This window comes from Plecotus auritus (assembly GCF_963455305.1).
Source record: "Plecotus auritus genome assembly, chromosome: 6".
Taxonomy (NCBI): Eukaryota; Metazoa; Chordata; class Mammalia; order Chiroptera; family Vespertilionidae; genus Plecotus; species Plecotus auritus.
Genome location: NC_137773.1, coordinates 59,976,896 through 59,997,144, shown reverse-complemented (window position 1 = coordinate 59,997,144; position 20,249 = coordinate 59,976,896). Strand labels below are relative to the sequence as shown.

General features: G+C 40.1%; 1 protein-coding gene across 1 annotated transcript in view; it reads right to left on the bottom strand.

Annotated features, from left to right (window-relative positions):
* The window catches only part of FHIP1A (FHF complex subunit HOOK interacting protein 1A), a 216,489-nt gene that overhangs the window by 74,428 nt on the left and 121,812 nt on the right, over positions 1-20,249 (bottom strand). Inside the window, exons 4-5 of the mRNA XM_080676534.1 lie at positions 13,148-13,379; positions 1,450-2,076 (exon numbers count right to left, since the gene is read on the bottom strand). Of these exons, the coding sequence (XP_080532660.1) occupies positions 1,450-2,076; positions 13,148-13,252 (732 nt within the window). The 5' untranslated portion in view covers positions 13,253-13,379. The remainder of the gene's footprint in view (positions 1-1,449; positions 2,077-13,147; positions 13,380-20,249) is intronic.

Here is a 20,249-nt window from a genome sequence, read left to right as displayed (position 1 = left end):
TTTTTCAGAGAGCTCAAAGAAAGAGAAACTTAATATGTTGGCACAGATGAATAAATCAGTTCTTCATTTCCCATGTGACTATCAATCTTTGTACAATCTCTTATTCCACTGGTCAGAACCCAGAAGGGAAGAGATACTTCATATCCTCAATTTTTTAACTGCAATTCTATTTTTCAAAAAATTTTACTTATTTGTTGGCCTGAAATAAATATTTACCAGATATGAGGTGACCCTGGTTTATCAGTAGAAATAGGAATTCAGTAGTATAAAGAAAATTACTGCTTTTAATAAAGCAAAATACATTATGTTACTCACTAGGGTTGCTTACTAGCATTTTGAGCAGGTCAGTTCTTTACTGGGCAAGACCATTCCACAAACTGCTGTACAGCATCCCTAGCCCCCTCACACTAAATTCCTCCCCAGCCACCACATGCCCCTATAACAATCAAACACACTGCACATACATTTCTAAATGCCCTCTAAGTGCCCTCATGCCTGTTCAAGAACTATCCATATAGTGTTAATTAACAATGAATCTAATCTACTTATGTCACCTTTCCTGGCCTGTTCCAAATAAAATTACTAATGGTCTTAACAGTCTTCCAGCAGAATCAGGCATATTCAAGGCACTATACTAGTAGTTTATAAAGAAATACAATGATGCAACTGGTAAAAAGAAACAGACAATGGAAATAAACCGGAAATGTTCACTGAGTTGGGAAAATGAAAATAGCTATTTCCCAATGTAACTGACAAACCAGAAGAAGATATAAATCTGTCCTCTAAATCTTCCTTCCAAAGCCAACATTAACGCCAAAATAATGATCAGAGCCCTAAGGCTTCTTAAGAGTCCCAGAAAGTACCCATTATTTTCTGGAACTGGGACTGGACTTGGGCTATTCCACCATCTGCAAGCAACCTTCCACTTCTCACCATACCAACGATTAAGAAACTATACAGAACAGAGTATTTCTTGCTTCCAACTGCAAATAGGTACTTATTTTTAAAAATAAAGCCAGTGCTTTTTATTCACAATTATGTTCATTATCTTGCTGAGAAACAAATTAATTTGTGAGACCAGCTCTGAGGGGTCTCACCACATGCCATAATCCATTGGTGCACAATAAACCTGAGAAGCTAAAAATACAGAAAGAGCAGGTCTTACCAATTGCTCAGGCCATGCTCTTAGGAAAAACTAAAATAGTTTCTAACCCAACAAAAGTGAACCAAGACATGGTTACACATGTAGGTTCCTTATTTTGAGCTGACACTGCTAACCAAATAGCATCTCAATTTAGGATTGCCCTGGTCCCTCCCAAAAATATCCTGTAAATATCTTTCCAAAGAAGGTGCCAACTACAACTTGCTGAAAGGGAATAATAAAGTATGTATCACCAGCACAAGCGAGGAAAGAAGACTGTGAAAAGCAATGAGGGCATTGGGACTTACAGGACAAAAGTAGGTGTTCTCCACGATGTGATGGGCCACCATGCTGTTCTCGGCAGAGAGAGACATGATGAAAAGCAAAGCGTCCCGGGCCTGCTGACCCACTGTCCCCTCTCGGTGAATAAAGGGAATTAGAAGGGAGAAGATGAGGAAGTTGGCCGCCCCTTGGTCCTCACTCGTGTGGAAGAAGAGTTCCAGGATGGACGGATCTTTGGCAAGTATAGAACAGAGCTGGTTGAGCAGGACAACCAGTTTCCCCTCCACGGCGGGGGTGGCTGTTCCTGAACAAGAGCTCAGTAGCATCATCAGGGGCTTCAGAATAGGCTTGTGGTGCAGCAGAGGCTGGTGCGACTGGGTGACCAGCATCTCGTACATCTTTAGCTGCTCGACTTTAGTGTCATCAGTAAACTCCCGCCTCAAGCTCCAAAGGAAGAGTTTCTCCATAATGTTCTCAGAGACCACAAATTCCAGAATTGGCCCCATGGCAGCATCCTTGGCTTGTTCTTCAATCAGCAAGAAGAGCATGTGTTCTACATAATTCTGCACTGCACTGGCCTCGTCTGGAGGGATGGATCCGTATTTTGCCTGGGTGTTTTTCAAGGGGTCATGCTTCTCTAAGATCTTCACAACCTGTAACCAAACCAAACATTTGTCAACCAACTGATGTCTATCATAATGACAAAAATAGGGCACCAATTGTGCCAAATCTTCACGGAAGATATGGGAGCCATGGCCCACAAGATATATGTGAGCATTGTGTTTGTCTCTCTCTCTCTCTCTCTCTCTCTCTCTCTCTCTCTCATAAAATGAAGATGTTAAACTATAGAAGGAAGATGTTTGCAGATATTCATTTATAGTAATTATTATTTTGGGCAACCTAATTGTCAAAGAAAGTAGTATGGTTATGCAAATTAAGCCACATGCATATCTAGGACTCTTATTATGAAGACGATTGAGCAAAATGAAAACTTGTGATATTTTAGATGAAAAAATAAGTTACTTTATGTCGTTAGGTCCATCATTATCAACTATGTTAAAAACATGAAAAAAAGACCGAAAAGAAACATAAAAAATAAAACCATTTTTGTGTTCAATGTGATGACAAGTTCTTAAATTTTTTTCTAACTCATCAAAAATATTGCTTTTTAATCTTAAAATACATTAAATAAGCAAGACTACCTGTGTTCTCCTATAAATAGCATTGATTTGAGGATTTTCAACAGAGGAACACATCTCCTCATAGGCCCTTGAAAGAACATTCTCTTCCCCTCCTATATACTTGGATGAGCACCCTTCTCAGCCAAGCAAGCAACATTAGGAAGGATGAGAGGAAACTGGTTAACAAAAGGCATGTACCTAGCAGAATCAGCTCTAACATATGGCATATGTCTGCATTTCTTGAAGCCAGAAAAAGTTCTGAGATAACCAATCTATACTAATAAAAGGGTAATATGCTAATTAGACTGGGAGACCTTCCGGACATTCTTCTGGACAAAGTTATGGTGACAGGGCCGAGGTAGAGGCAGTTAGAGGCCAAGAGAGGAAGGCAGTTGTGGGTGATCAGGCCAGGATGGGACGGCAGTTGTGAGTGATCAGGCTGGTGGGGGGTGGGGCCGTTGGGGGTAAGCAGACCAGCAGGGGGGGCAGATGAAGGCGAGCAGGCCATCAGTGGGGGTTAGTTGGAGGTGATCAGGACAGCAGTGGGGGGCAGTTGGGGGTGAGTAGGCCGGCAGGCAGAGTGGTTAGGGGCAATCAGGCAGGCAGGTGAGTGGCTGGAGCCAGCAGTCCCAGAATGTGAGAGGGATGTCTGACTGCCGGTTTAGGCCCAATCCCTGTAAACTGGCAGTAGGACATCCTTCGAGGGGTCCAAGATTGGAGAGCGTGCAGGCCAGGCTGAGGAACAACACCCCCGCCTCCCCGCTCCCTGTACACGAATTTCGTGCACCGGGCCACTGGTTATAAAATAAATCCCTAACATACAGCATGTCTGTTTGGAGTAATGAAAAAGTATTGGAAATAGTGGTGATGGTTGCACAACATTGTGAATGTAGTTAATGCCATTGAATTATATGCTTAAAAATAGTTAAGATGGTCCTGGCAGGAGTTCCTCAGTGGGTAGAATATCAGCCTGTGCTCCGAAGGGTCGTGGGTTCAATTCCCAGTCAAGGGCACATACCTGGGTTGCAAGTTCAATCCCCTGCCCTGGTTGGGATGCGTGCAGGAGACAACCAATTGATGTGTTTCTCTCACCTCAATATTTATCTCGCTCTCTCTCTCTTCCTTCTTTTTCCCACTCTCTCTAAAAATCATTGGTAAATATATCCTCAGGTGAGGATTAACAACAACAAAAATGGTTAATTAAGATGGCAAACTTCATTATATATCTTTGACCACCAAACAGAAAAAGTCAATTGACAGTAAGAAAATGAATGAATCCCTAATCAGGTCATGGTGCTTCTCTCCCTTGCCACTGCTAGCCTGTGAATGCTTCCTACCTCTCTCTGCCCATCGATACTGAATTCTACTTTGGGACCCGGAAACTAAAACTATTTTTTTTATCTCAACTCCCATGTAACTTTATGACTTTTATGATACTATTCATTCATTTCCTTTAAAATGTATCCACATGATAATTTTTAAACAACCAAATGCTGATGGCTTCATTTTCATTCCGTTTTGCCTGTCTGAACTGCATGTAGTACCCTCCTGGCCCAGTTCTGTAACATGCAGTTACATGTTCTGTATTTAGGTTACAGAATGTTTGCAAGTCACTGGAGAAGCTGGCAATAGTACGATGCTATGTCAGCATGCATGAGAGCGATGACAGAAGTTTAGTTCTCAGGGGAAGTTCTAAGTTTCCCCCTGTCAGGAACAGGGCAAAGGAACTTTTATAGACCAGGCAAGTTATATCCTTACTTAATGAACATAATTCTACAGACTCTGTCAACTCTATCCACTTCTATTATAAAATTAACAATTCTGTTACAAAGGAAGAAATCACCCCAGCACCCCTGAGCTATTTTTTAATAAGAAAGGCTTTGGTTAGCAGCTACCCAGGAGGTACGTGGCTCAATGACTGGTGACCCCAGTGTGCCCACTGGACATGCGCTCCTTCACTCTATGCCAATTCCAGAGTGCCCCCACCCTTCCTAACATCCAAGAAGCTGCCCAGAATTCCTCAAAGGCCTGATAACCTCGCTGGCAGAAATGCTGGGACCCGTCCTCCTTTCCCTTTGCTCTGGCCTTGGTGACAGAGATCACAGTACCACACTTGTCCAAAAGGGGGCTCCACATCAACACAGCATGGTCTCCAGCTCCAAAGACCTAACTTTAATGCTCCACATTCTGAAGAACAAGTTAGCTGCCCTGCCTTATCAGTTCTATAATTTCAAAGTCCACATATTAAGTTTATGTATGCGAGCTATCTGTACAGCCATGCTTTGGGGTAGAAATGTAATTATACTTCTCATGTGTGCTCAGACTGCCTTAACTATCTAAAATTGGGACATTATACATCGATAGTGGCATAGCAAATTAGCTCAATCCTTTTGGAAAACTATCTGCCAAAAACTACTAAAATTGTTCCTCCCCTTTGACTTGTTAATCGCACTTTGGGAGAAATGCCTAAAGGAAACAACCCAAAAATAACTGGTTAATAAATGTTCACACTGGTGATATTTTTCATAATGGAAAATAAAAATATTATTTACCCAAACGGTCAAAAAGAAGAGAATTACAATCAAAATGTTACCTCACCATACAATAAAGCTATTAAAACACTTAACATATAATTACCTGCAAGTGTATGTATAAAATAATTTAAGTTAAAAACTAAATATTTGACAAAGAGATGTCTGATTAGAAGTGGGTCTGAAAAGATATAAATGAGATAGTCAGGTTCATAAGTTCTTATAAATTGATCTAATTTCATAATGTAAGTAAAAATAAAAGTAGACAAAGCAATTTTGTACTAATGTATTTTTTAAAAGGACCAAAACACTGAGTTAAAAACAATTAATTGGAAATCTCCTCATCCTCAGAAATTCCTGAGCAATATATATTTATGCATATGTACTTATACTTATATGCATGCATATAGATTATATATAAATGTACACAATACACACAAAAACTATATACATAATCATAAGTTACATTTTTCTCGTGAATATTGTTTATTCCAATGTATTTCTTTGCAAACAATCTTTTTTTTCTATGAAAAATCTAAAAAAGAGAACTGAGATTTTTATATAAAATGCAAACTATTGAGCAGCTTTTAAGTCAGAGCATCTTTATAATGTAGCTCCCACTGCCTTCTGGGTTAATGGGTAGAGAAATATGAGAACAGAGCTATAAACACCTATGAAGATATAAGGTTTGTTGATCATCTGGAATGGAGCAGAACCATTAAGAGCCCTTTATTCATTCCCAGCCCAGGAGTGGTTTTACTGCCTGGAAGATGGGTGTGTAACAACCGAGGCCTGTGAGTCATGGAATACACAATGCCCAGCAAAGTGCTGATTCTGCCTGTGTTGCCACAAGTCCTTAACCTCTCTCTGTAGGTGCCAGGACCCTCCCAGGCCACCTCCCTTCCCCTTCCAGGCAGACACACCCATGACCTGCTTTTATAAGTGAGCTCTGGGGCCCACACTCTGGGCCTGGTTCCTGTCCAAACAGGGAATGCCTTACAAGCTCTTGGCTAGAGCACAGCTTGCACTGAAATGGCCAAGAACTTCAGTTCTCATGTTCCAAGTTTGCTGCCCAGGTGGTGTCACAGCTCTTTCAATTTCTGCAGACTGGTTCCTGATGTGATCTGGACTTTTCCTTATTTTTTCCTTTGTACCCACCAAACTCCAATTTTCCTGTGTCCCCGATTTTTGCTTGCTGCCTATGTTCACCTATGTATTGACTCTGACCTTCCAGGTCTAGGATCCATGATCCCAAACTGCTCCCAGCAGCGTCCCCAGGCCTTGCCCATTCTCTGATTATATCCTCTCTCTTATACTCTCAACTTTGCCCCAGATTTCCTAGCCCCAGCTTCTTCTCAACTATAGATACTCTCAGTCTTGGGGATTCAATTCGGGGGTTGGGGGGGTCCAAGTAGAGAAGAGAGCAAAAGCAAGGAAAATACACATTGCAAATATTTGTTTTACTAAACAAGTTCACTTCATTAGGTTGCAAATATCATTCAAGAAATGAATCAACCCCTGATAAAGTCCATGGTCATTAAGTGGGTAAACCAGCTGAGATCAGAAATTATACTGTAAATGTTTTGCTGAGCACAGCCAGACATGTGTTGATTTACAAGCTTTAATAAATACAAGCTGGTATGTATGTTTGCGAATTATGAGTCCAAATCACATACAGATCCACATGTAAATTATCACAACTCTAAAAAGAAACAAATAAAAAAAAATCAACAGTGTTAATACTGATATACAAATTATCATCTAACCAATCTAGCTAAATTTTAACCTAATTTCAAAGTCATTTGATCTTATATATTAGGATTATCGGGGCTAAATAAGATGAACAAATAGCATATTTCTTTCATAAAGGACGATTAGTTACTCCTATCCTTAGCCTTAATGATGGGCCCCATCAGTCAATGAAAATGGGCCCGAATTTCAAATATTCACAAATTCTAAACAGAAAGTTCAAATGCTTTCAGAATCGAAAGATCTACATAAATCACATAATCACATCTCAAGATAACAAATGATTATTCTTCACAATAAACACAAATGTTTCCCTCTCAGGAGATTAGCTTTGACTACATCTTAACATTGTTCTATATCATATATATGTGTATACACACACACACACACACACACACACACACACATATGCATGAATCAATAGATGATTATTTATGCTACTTTAGTTGGAGCCTAGTTATTTTAAGAAAGTCACATGAGTACAACCCATACTTCCAAATCCTCTGGAATGCTAAAAGTGGCAGCATGAAAAAAAAACCAAGTTATTAAGCAACATTTTCCATCACACAGAAGAAGGGCAGGATTAGCAATGTTAAGCGAATTCCACTTAATGTACCAAATAAATACAACAAAAGTTAGCTTCCATCCAATCCTTGTTCATGACTTAACACCTGGTCTTTTAGTCTGGGGTATTCCTTACACACCTATTCCTGTGGGAGACCTTTACTAAGTGATTTCTGTTTGTATTAAGATAACATAAAATAATAACATGTATTCTTGCACAAGTTGGTTAACTCAGCTCCGGTCCTGAACTCCAGAGACTTGTTTAAATCTGGTATTAACCAGGATCACACAGGAGCTACATGTACATCCCTCCTTGGGACCAAAGACGGTCCAATAATTACTGCAGTGCAGAAACATGGTAGGGACATCAGTCAATAAAACATCATAAACTAATGCTAAGTTAGCTTTTTTTTTTTTAATTTAGGTATTAGGGAAAGGACTTAAGAGTAGTGGTCTATGTAATAATACTCCAGAGAACACTGTAATTTCAACCACAGCAAAAACAGACATCGCCAAGCACACCATGGGAGAGTTGCTGACATTTCAACATGTGTAACCACTTGAGAGGCTAACAGAAGCACAAAGGGATGCCTTGACTCTCTAAAGCAGCGATGGCTAACGGGTGGTCCGTGGACCACTGGTGGTGAGATCCAAAAGGTTGGCGACCATTGCTCTAAAGAAGCATAGCTTTTGTTCTGCTGTGCTTTCTACTTCAAATTTAGAGCTACTTGGAAAGCTGAGAAAAAATATACAAATTTTTTAAATATTAACAAATATCTCAGGTGAGAAGAAATACTGGTCAGATGTTTAACAATTTTTTTAAATGTAACTAAGATATGAAGATTAATCGAAGTTCTCTAATACTGCCCAACTTTTCATCTCTTGAAGATTTTACTTAATTTCTCTCCGTCATTGATTCTAAGACAAGGGCACAGACCAAAGGAATGAAGATGAGCAGAGCAAGAGAATGACTGTCAGGTTACAGGTGGAAATGCAGATCTCAAGTCCACGGACAAGTACTCTAAACGTTCTCAGTAGAGCCAGGCTACTTGGAGCGCTACACAGACACTATACTTAAAACATATTATCTATTTTTCATTACAGCATTGTGGGAAGACATTTGACTTAATTAACTAATCTAGATTACACAGTGTTTCCTATCCCCACCATCACCTTAGAAGAAAAAGGCTGCTAAACAGACTAGCTTTTCTTCATCAGTCAGCATTACTCTATTTGAGCTCTGAATTTTCTTAACTTGAAAAAATTGTGTAACAGCTTATTTTTGCAGAATAAGAGTGGTCTGAGAAGCTTTGGGCTATTGCCTAACTAGAATCACAAAGAAATGTGCATTCATAACTGATTTTTAAATAACCTACCACCCCTGTTCTCCTGGCTCTAAGAGCAGACACCTTTAAGTATATAACTAATCTTGATTCAGTCCTTAAAAGGAGATTAGAGAATGAGTACAGCATGGGCCATGAAGCTTCACAAAGTACAACTGTGCCATTAAGAATAACTAGTGTGTGTGTGGGGGGGGGGGGGGTAGTTTAAATGGCAGTGTAGTTCAATAGTTTATTATCTGATGGACCAGTGCTTATTTCTTGCTCTTGCTCTCTCTTCCATTCAAAAGCAAAGAAGCGAAGGCAAGAGATAAAAACAATAGTCTACTAGACTATAAACTAGTCTTATAGACTACTATAAAAATTAAACACACACACACACACACATACAACACAATACAACACACTCTTCCACATCACTGATCATTAAATACAAGTCCAAAGATCTTACTGGTAGCAAATTATAAAGTGTTTGAATATTAGTGTATGTTAAAGTTGTTTTCTAAGTCACCTCGCTCTTCTAAAAGTTGTATTTTCTGTTTCCCGTGTTTCAGTTCAGCAAGTTGAAATCCACAATATGCCAACATATTGTTGGCACTGAAGATATAGGTGAACAAATGGTCTCTGATCTCGTGATCAGAGACCACAAGATCAGAGACCGTTGGGAAGAAGATTCTGTGCATGTCATGTTAGTGAAAGGTGGTTGGTCTAACCGTGAGAGAACACTTGAGGTGCTACTGGAGCAGAGTGGGAACATACAAGAGGGCGGAAAGGTTTCCTGGAGGAAATGATGTTCCACATGAGGCCTGCAGGAGAGGCATGTAACCAGGGGGAGGGATATTCCAGGCAGAAAGAAGAGGAAGTGCCTAAGGCAGAGAGGCATAAAATAGCACAATGCCACTCCCCAGGAGGGCAGTGACTAAGAACTCCACGTAATTTTGTATTTCTGGAGACTCAATAAGAGATGAGGAATGAAAGAGGCCAGGACATAACGAACCCTATGTGCCATCCTGGCCTGTAGCTGGGAGGCCACTGAAGTTAAATCACTCCAACTAAAGGAATGATCCAGACAGATCTGAGTTTTAGATTCCCTGCTCTGGCAACTTACGATGCAAGATGGCATCTCAGGTGAGAGAAAGTACTGGCCAGAGACTACTTCCTACAGCCTGGGTTCTCCAGGGTCACTATTAGGAATACAACTATTCCTGAATGCCCACCATAGAACAAACCTGGGGGTGTCATGAGATCCCTGGACCCAGAGAACAGTTTGGGAACTCCAGTGCAATGCTGGCCACTCAAGGACTCTCCCCTGCAAAGCCCCCCTGAATCACAGGCTGCCTTGGATGGTGGTTGGTACATAACTAGCTGTCCCTGACACACTGCAAGTTGTAGGTGGACAAGCAGACTCTCTCCCCCTCCCCTGCAAAGTGTGCTTTTAAACTCAAGGTCTGGAAAAGAAGCTATTAGTAAACAGTAGAATAGAACCCATCCAATGTTAATTATGCTGAATCTGCACACTAACAATCAGAAACACCCTGGATAAAAAAGGTGCTGCACTTGCCAGCTAATGGAACACTTCACTAAATAAAACCTTATCACTCAGCTCTGTCTCTGCCACATTTCTTACCTGCCTTCCAGGTTGCCTTAGGGAAACCCAGGGGCTACAGCCCCAGGAATCACAGGAGTTTATGTCAGATTTTAGCTCATTTCCCAATCCTCTGCAACTGCTCTTCATCCACCCCCCGCCCCCCCGCCTGAACAACTCACATATGCAACTCCAAAACAATAAATAAATAGCATTTATTCCTATCAACTGGAGGTCTCATTCCTTACCTTACACTTAGTCCCACATCTCTTCCTTGCCCTGACTTCCTCACTCCTTTCTGCCACCCAAAAAAAGTCAAAGCTAAGCATTTGTTTCCAATACCCCTTCTCTAAAGTGTTCTTGACCTTTCTGACATCAAGACCTTCTTTTCCCTCAGTCGTGCTAGCAAAATCTCACTGCCTCCATTTCCCAGGCCATTCCCATCCATAGTAGTCCTTTCCCTTGATTTAATCCCTGTAATCATTATTATTCATTTTATAGCAATGTATGTCACATTGACATCCAAATTAACTTCTACATCTTTTAAAGCCCAGACCAAGGCTCATCCATTCCTGCGTCTCCTGCCCCCCCTACCCCCCGCCCCGTGGTACACTGAAGTGTGGACTCAGCAAATCCCCAACCAGCAATAGTCACGTTGACATCCACGTGAATTTTTACAACCAGCATTTTTATTGATAAAGGTAACAGGAAAGCCCTCCAAAGCCTTTGAAAGTAGACAGAAACTGAGGACGTTTTCCAGATTGGTTACAAACGAAAAGTTAATACTAAAGAGGTAAGAAACTTGACCAAAGTTAACAATGAGACCAAGAGTGTCCCCACTTTACAAAAGGAATGTTTACTAACTAAACACCATTCTCTCTGACAGTTATCCTTACTTACCCTCAGCTCGGTATTTTTCTGCACTAAATGGAGGGGGCTATGCTTCAGATAACTGAAAATGTCTGCCAATGCTGAAGTCATTCATATCGGACATGACATTAATATGATTCCGGAACTAGGATTTACTCCTTCACCAATGGGAAAACATTTTCACACCTTCCTGAATTAAGACATTCTCACAGCACTCCCACAGCTTTGGAGAAAATTTGCCCAGGACACTATCTGAAAGAGCAAATGATCTAACTACATAAAATCAAGAGGCTGATGACATATTATGTCTTTGAAGAGGGGTACAGAATGCTAAACGGATCACATCACAGATAACCCGGCAGGAATGATTACAAGCAAAGGTATTATACACAAACAAATAAGCAAAATGGGGCCCAGGGCAAAGACTGCACATTAGAATGACAGGCTTCCTCTGCCAAATGAAATGACTGAGGTTGAAAATTTCTCAATAGGGAACATCTGACTGTTCAATCTTACAAGTTAAAAATATGAGGACAAATAATTAAATTAATAAATATATACATACTAATTTATGAATATATTATGTACATTATAAACACAAAATAGGAAATTTTAAAAGATAAAGATGGGACTAGGCCTTCTAAAATATTCTTCCCACACGCAATAGCCTATTGGGCACATCTGTTTGGGTTGACCACCCCACTTTGAAGCTAGCACTTTAAGAATCTTACAAAAGTACAAAGCCAAAGGTATTAATTATTCTATTACCTGGAAAACTCCTGAATTATTTTTTTCCATTTGCTAAAGCAGCTGTGCCCTTAACATCCAGAGAAAACCCATTAAGATTCTAATGGTGAAAAGTCAGAGAATGAGAAATGCATAAGAAATTTTAGAAGCTTTGCACTGGACTGGATAGTGACAAGAAGCTACAAAGTGCAAATGACCCAGAAGCAGAATTAATTTTGTTTTTGATCTAAACTGTGTCCCCCATAATTGCTGTGATTTACAGGCTCAGTGCTTTAACCCATGTGCTGTTTCCGGACACGGGAAGGAACTGGGTAGTCATTAAAAAACTGTCATATAAATAGCCACTTACCAGCTCACCTGGGAGTTTACAAGTAGTAAAGAATGCCAATTTTATTTATTTTACTACTTGTAAACTCCCTGAGGAAAGGGTGAGCTGGAACATTCAACCCTTAATTATCCATGAAAGCAGACCAGAGAAGAGTCACAGAGAAGTCAAAATGAATAATCAAAAAACAACAACTGTTATAATTGGCTTTGTAATGAATTCAGATAACACCTGGCACTGTCTTCCCTTAAATTACACCGGACCACCAGCCCAAAAAGGGTAGAATACAGAGGTCAAAGGACCATAATCTAAGTACTTGCTTGAAAACCCACTAGTTATATAACCTCAAGCAAGTTACTTAACCTCTACAATTTTCCATTCCCTCAATGAGGAAGCTAATGTGAACTGCCTTATGGGTTTGTGGAAAAGATTACATGATATAAGGCATTTAAAGTAATCAGCACAGCACTTGGTAAACATCTAATAAATGTGTGCTTTGCCATGTCAGAGTCTAAGGTCTGGGTGGAAATCAGCAGGGAGGAGGGGAAGAGACGGGATGTAGACATGGTCAAGTATATTGAAAGTGAGGTCAGATTCACTTGAAGGCCAACTGCTGGGGAACATGCTTGTGCCCTAATTGGTTGTGTGTTGAAAACCATGGTTTTTAACCAGATACCTAGTCTAGGGAAGCTAGAAGAGAAAGCTGCTTTTCCTCCTTCTGAAGGGGCTTTCCTCCCTGTTTCTGGAAGGAAACCCTGTCACAGGTAGGAAACCCTGGGTCAGTGTGAAGAAGGCCTCTAGACCAGCAGAGAAGGTAGAACTCATACATTACCTGCGCCCAGTGGTTTTTAAATACAATCATGCATGTTTCTGGGTCAACGCCCTGCAGGCTCACAGCCTGCTGGAGTTTGCGTTCAGTCGCAACCGATGACATCATAAACCTTCATAAAGCAATGCTTCTAAGTCATATTTAATTTTCATCAAAATTTTGCAAGCAGTCACTAACTTTCAAGTATCACATTAGAAATGTAACTTCTTCACATTTCATTGTCACCTTCCAAAACCTGTAATGACAACAAAAAATGCATCTCATTATGTTCATATATTGACTAGGACACTGACTACTATATTTAAATCAAAGCCCAACACAGAACAAAACATCTACAAAATAGACATTTCTACTCAATCTAAAGGCTTCCCTTTTTTCTCTCACCTTGCTACTAAAAATATAATGAGTCTACCAAAGTTACATGCATAAATTAAGCAATTATTAGGTTTATTCTCTCCACTACTGCCAACCAACCCCCTCGATTACAATTCTAAATCACTCAAATCTAGTTGCTATCATCAAGCAAGAAACTATGATGCCAATGTCTGTGGAGTTTAAAAACACCCAGAAGCAGGGAAACCATTAGCTAATAGTGACAGAAATAAATGGCTTAATGAAAGTTGTGTAGTTATGAAACAGCACCCAGACTACTGGGCCTAATATTATTGATTTTTTTTTTTTAAATAATGCAACTGAAAGCATTCTTGGTCACTTTGTGGCTACAAAGTGAAGGTTTCTAGATTTTCTGAAAAATAGTAGAATTCCAAGTAACCTTGACAAATCAGAGAGAAATGATCCATCAAAAACAAGATAGGGTACAATTACAAATGAGAAGTGAATTGTGTGGATAAAATATGAAGAAAGTCTGACTGCAACCGACTCCCCGTAGGGAGGAAATAGATACTGAGGTCACACAGCGAACAGTGGGTCTGATCCAGTTGTGTGGCGCTTACTCTCTGACAAAGAACTAACACAGTGGTGTTATCTCACTAGTTTGAACAGCCCATAAAAGGACTGGGTACCATTCAAAATATTATTTTTTTAGTGTACAGATTGGAGAGAGATCAGAGAAAGGTAATTACACTGTAATTATCAGAGCACTGGAAAACAAAACCCATGATATAATTTCCAGGCTCGTAGTGCCAAAAAGAGTAGTGCAAAAACAGCTATTTTCAACTGACAGATATGAAAGGTATTACCAGGAGAACACTAATCAACTGTTCCTCCTACAAACAACGAAACGTAAGAAAGAAGGCTTCAGGTGATGATTCGGGTTAGACCTACGGTCAAGTTCTTTGTGGGGAGTGGAATTAAACACTGGAAAACAGTTAAGGTATATTCAAAACAAGTGTTTCTGCGGGGGGGAGGGGAGGCTAACCCTTCATCATTAAAGGATCTTTTAAAAAACATTAGGACACAGGACAGAAAACTTGCAAGAATTAATAATTCTGAAGAAAGAAACATATTTAAGGAGAATGAAAGAAGACGAAATTGTACACAAAGAGGAAGGCCTGCTAGGAAGAGGACTGCACACAGGACGTTCCCCAGGGAAAAACAGCTGTGTGTGTCTTCTATGACTGTATTTTATTATTTAAATTGGTGAATTCCCTATTGTACAGTTGCTAAGAATACAAAATTGTTGTTTTCAATAAGACACTGTTCACTGCCAACCATAGCCCTTTGCCCCTGAGAGGCAAGTTTTTTCTTGGTGTTTTAAAGCCTAAGAGTGGCCACCCCAAGCATGCAGGGTATGCGCTCCCAGTCCCCACAGTCCCCATGGTCCCCATCACTCCCTGTGACCCCACTGTCAGCCTCTCCCCCTCATTTTGATTACTAGGCTAGCCCATACAAATAACATTTCAGCATGCAACTTTGCTCCAAGTGATGAGAGATGGACCAAGTTCTGACTCAACTTCCTCATTGTCCTAAACATAATATTGCTGTGAAAAACATCCAGGTCTGTTATTCAGATGATGTATTTATCATAATAAGGAAAATCAGGATAGTTTGGTTTATCCCAGAGGCTGGATAAGTAGAAGACTCCTTGACATTCCACCTCCAGGATTCTCAGATTCTTCTTCAAAGCTTTGAGGAGAACTTATACTGTGTCAACCGCCTCTAAATCAAAATCAGTCACATGCTCTCTAAGATCCTTTCAGTTCGTTTTCAAAGGGATTTTACATGCAACCTTTCAGAGAGTGAGACTGCATTACAGACAAAATAACTATCTTAGCTGAGGTCATAAATTTACAAGTTAGTTTTGATGGCAATAGAATGTAAGCTTCTCAATTCCCAGTCCGGTGTTCTTTCTAGAAAACCATCTTCTCCTTCCTGCTGGCTAGAATTCCTGGCCCTATTGCCGTAAGGAATGTGGTTCTTCTCTGGGAAAAGTGCATCTCACTTGGTTGGTACTTATCTGATCATACTTCTGAGGCAGATGCCTGAAGAATCTAAACATGTCATGAATCCAGAAACCACAACTTCAAGAAAACTTAGCGGAGAATGGAGGTGTGTCAGGCAAGTTAAGCAAGCCACATTTGATAGTAAAACACCATGCCAGAAGATCCTACAGATGAAAATACTACCCAGAGACCAAAGGGCTGAATATTTCCACTCTTTCTCTCTCCTTCCCATGTTAGACTATTACATCCCAGACATGTCCCCTGGGCAACCTAAACCCGAAAGGAAGAGACAGCACCATATTTATGAGAGATGTACTGGTATAAGGATATATTTCCTCTAGCACCAAGATTTTCAAGATAATTCTGCCTTTGCCTGTTATCAGGCTTTCTCTTTTCCTTTTTTGCATTTTTCAATTCCAAGCTGTTTAATTAACTCTCAGATCACAACTGAAAGTCCCAAGAGAAGAACAGAGAAGGACAAAACTAAGCAAAAAGTTATGAGGAGGTAAAAGAGGCTGCAGTGGCTGGAATGTGTGCCACGTGACAAGCCTGGCTTTACTGGATATTCCCCCTTCCTCGCCGTTTCCTCTCCAGCCTAAGGCGTCTGAAGCTGGGAATGCTGGCCACTCTTGGAATACAGCCCGTTCTTCCCGAAATACACACATGCACATAAATTTAAATTTCATGCCAAAGAGAGAGCTCTATAAACCATCCAGACCCTAATGAGTAATTTCTTTTTCTTCAAATAAACCACCAACACCAAAAAAAATACCTAAAGGGCACTTTTTTCAACAAGGGTTGTTTGTGGTTTTGTGGTGTGGTTGTTGAGTTTTCTGGCATGGGGGTGGAGTGAGTAGAGGAGCTATCATAATATTACATATATAACAGCCTGATGTATCAGCACACATTCTATAGTGAAATGACAGAACTAAATATATTATTTCCAAAGACTTTACTGATAGTCAATATATTCATCTCAATATTATATGTAAAAATATTTTCCATCAATAAGGAAAGAAAAATCTATTAGATTTTTGTTGGAGACAGAGATAACTGACATAAAATTATATGATTTTTATTGGCCCTTTTTGGAAAACACCAGTATATGGTAACTTTTATTTGACTATGAAGAAAAGTGTAAACATACGCTTCCACATCACAGAATTATAAAAGACTCCATATGGTCATAAAAGCTTAGATTCTAGTCATCTAGATCACCCCTCCTTCCAATGTAAAAATTCCTTCAACCTCATTCCCAAATAAACAGGTACCTAATTTCAGACTCTCAAAATCTACAGTACTTAGGAGAGCTATAAATGTGTCAGAATTACATTTTTTCTTGAAATACAATCCCTGAATGACTATATGTTAATATATGTCCTTTCACTACAGAATGAACTTATAATGTAAACATTTTGGCATATAATTCTATATTATATCATCCTTCAATTATTTTATTCGTTTCAATATAATATCCTTTAAAAACAAATTTTTAAAAATTCCTTAAGGGAAAGAAATAGATAGCTACCTTAATGGGAGACAGAGCCAAGAGAACATTTTTATTGAGGAAAAAGTGATCATATTTGCAGGCCTAATGGGAAGGAACTAATAAACATGGAGAATTTGAAGATTTTTTTTTTTTTTTAAAAAGGCTCTGATGGAGCAAGAGGAGAAGAACAGTGAAGAAACACAGGTAGGGTGAGGCCTAGAGACAAAAGAGAAGCAGAGTCTTTTCATCGTGTTACCAATTCAGAAGTAACAGCCTGACCTTGGTGGGAAGACATTGCAGGTTCCCTTCCCACCTTTCCTTCTTCTACCCACCTGACATTTCTCTGATTGGTTTATGGAAATGGTTTGAGAGTTTGGGTGAATTTAAAGTAGGGAACAAAGGGTAAAGACTAAGAGTTTTTAGCTCTGTTGTCCAAGCGTGGAAGTCAAAAACCTTTAAGTCCCCACTTGGAATCTTGACCTCTGAACCAGGAGAAAAGGCCCCAAGACTCTTGTTCCAGTTCTAACCAGCTGTGACACCCTAACTAAAAAATGGGGCTCTTAGATTGGAACCTCACTTAGGTGAGTAGTTAGGTCTCTCCCAGCTCAGAAGTCATTATTTTATGTATTTTATTACAACTGTGATACTAATTGGGAAGAGGTAATCTTAAAGAAGGACAATAAATGGGATTCTATCTGTATGCTTTTTTCAATTGAAGCATATTTCACTTAAGGAACCCAAAGCACAGGAATCAACAATCTCAAATGTATAAACAAACAAACCACATTTGTGGTTGGTTGGTCAGTTTCTTGAGCAACTGCCAGTATAAAACCTCACTGTTTTAGAATGCACTTTGGAATGCCCTGAACTGGCTGCTACTAAACACATAAAAAGTCTATTACTGTAAAAGTGCTTATCACGTGAAATTGCATCTAAGAGTGAAGACTCTCCCAATATTGAGAACACCTGAAAGAGGGGAACCTTGTGCCCTCACTTATAACTAAGAGCAGCAAGGGGAATTCATTTCAGGTCAAACTACCTCACACAAGCTCCACTTAGAGGCTAATAAAATCCTGTTAAGCCTAAATCCTCCCTGTGCTCTAATCCTCTGGCCCCGTTTCCCTTTTTCTCTTACTGTCATATCACATAGCTTGCTGGGCTGTGGAAAATAAGGCAAGATCTAAGAGCCCTGACTCCCCTGGACCCTCAACCTGTCCAAGAGCATTTTATTTAATCCTCACCTGAGAGGATATGTTTATTGAATTGCGCGCGCGCGCGCGCGCGAGAGAGAGAGAGAGAGAGAGAGAGAGAGAGAGAGAGAGAGAGAGAGAGAGAGAGAGATATCAATCGGCTGCCTCCTGAATACGCCCCAACCAGGGATGGAACCTTCAGCCTAGGTATGTGCCCTGACCAGGAATTGAACCCACAGCCTTTTGGTGTACAAGATGATGCTCCAACCAAACACTCAGACAGGGCATCATAGAGTTTGACTCTGGCTCCTTCATGGTTCACTGTCCATCATTTCAGTAAAGCAGTACCCTGTTTTGTGCCAAGTTGTAGGTCACCAGTTCATTCACAGAAAAATTCTCAAGAATTTCAAGTGCATGAAGAAAATTCTCTCAATACATATTCAAAGCGGTTTCGGGCTTTGATAAAGGCAGACTTCAGATGAGGAACAAGACTGAGGAAAACTGTTAATGCCCTGAAATAATTCCACCGTGTTTCACATCTTCATTTCACTACAACAGGCTGCCAACTAGGTCTCACCCAAGTGCCAGGCAACTGACTGATAAACAGAATAAGTAGAAAAGGAAAATTAAAATTAACATTCAAATTCATACCTGAAATTTGTTTGGGGACTTAATTTTTAATGCTATTTAAGAAATTAAACCCCTGTTGGCAAAGATTTGGAATGTAAAAATTATAGCTTTTGAAAAAAGCTATTATAGCAAGTGTTAAGACATCTGCTCGTGCGTGACTAAACAGAAAAGTTCCTTATACACACGGAGAGATTTGTTGAAAATGAAATCTAGATCATTCTTAAAGCAAGTCTTCCCAACAACCCAATCAATCAATGTAATTTTACTAGTATGCCCAACATGTCTTGGTCATTTTCTCTGGAAAGGGAGGGGCCTTTGGGAAATTATGCTGTTCAGTCTAATGCCTGTCTTTACACCTGTACCCATGAGGATTAGTTTCCTAACGGCAGTCCTTCAAATGTCTTCATATGAAAATTTTCAGACATGTAATCTGCAGAGTAATCAAGATGATGTGAGGATTACCTCTTGAAAAAAAAACACACAAGAAGCCACCTTTTTTAAAATGTCATTCATCCAGACATGGCATAAGACTTACTAAGTGTTGCCCTAACCGGTTTGGCTCAGTGGATAGAACATCAGCCTGCGGACTGAAGGGTCACAGGTTCGATTCCGGTCAAGGGCATATACCTTGGTTTCGGGCACATCTCCAGTAGGGGGTGTGCAGGAGGCAGCTGATTGATGTTTCTCTCTCATTGATGTTTCTAACTCTCTATCCCTATCCCTTCCTCTCTGTAAAAAATCAATAAAAATATATTTTTAAAAAAAAGACTTACTAAGTGCAATGAGTTAAGTAACAATAAAATTCTCCACATATCCCATGAGTCTCATCAATTGCTGGGCATATTTTTCTAAAGAGTGGTGGCTACAGTATTTAGCCAACTCTAAAAAAGGACCCATGAATTGCTCCCCCGCTTCAAAAAAGTTTAAAAGCCACTTTAAAGATGTGTTCATGGAAAAACCAAAGAGCCCCAGAGCAGAGGCAAATGGCCAGCTCCAGTTCTGAAGGTGTCACTAAAGAGACAGTGGTGGGACTTCGGTGATAAGAGAAAGTATGTTTCAGCAGCTTGCGGGTTGTTCCAGCCTAGGAGTAATCATGCTCTTGAATAATAATCAGTTCAGGCCTCCGAGCCTTACAAATTTCATGGCTGGCTAAGCGCTTCCACTCCCACCCAAAGCACTGTCAGAGGAAAAAAAATGATTAGCATTTATTATAATTTAGTAACAGGCTCAAAAGTCAGCAAACTCCTGGTCTCCTCGAACTTGATCCCATGCCGATTAGGACATGGCACCTTCCTTGGCCAGTCTATGAAACAGGCCACGGAGAGCCCGATGCCTACTGGGTACCATAAACATGACAGAAAGGGCATGAACCACTGGTGCTTGAACTGACTGAT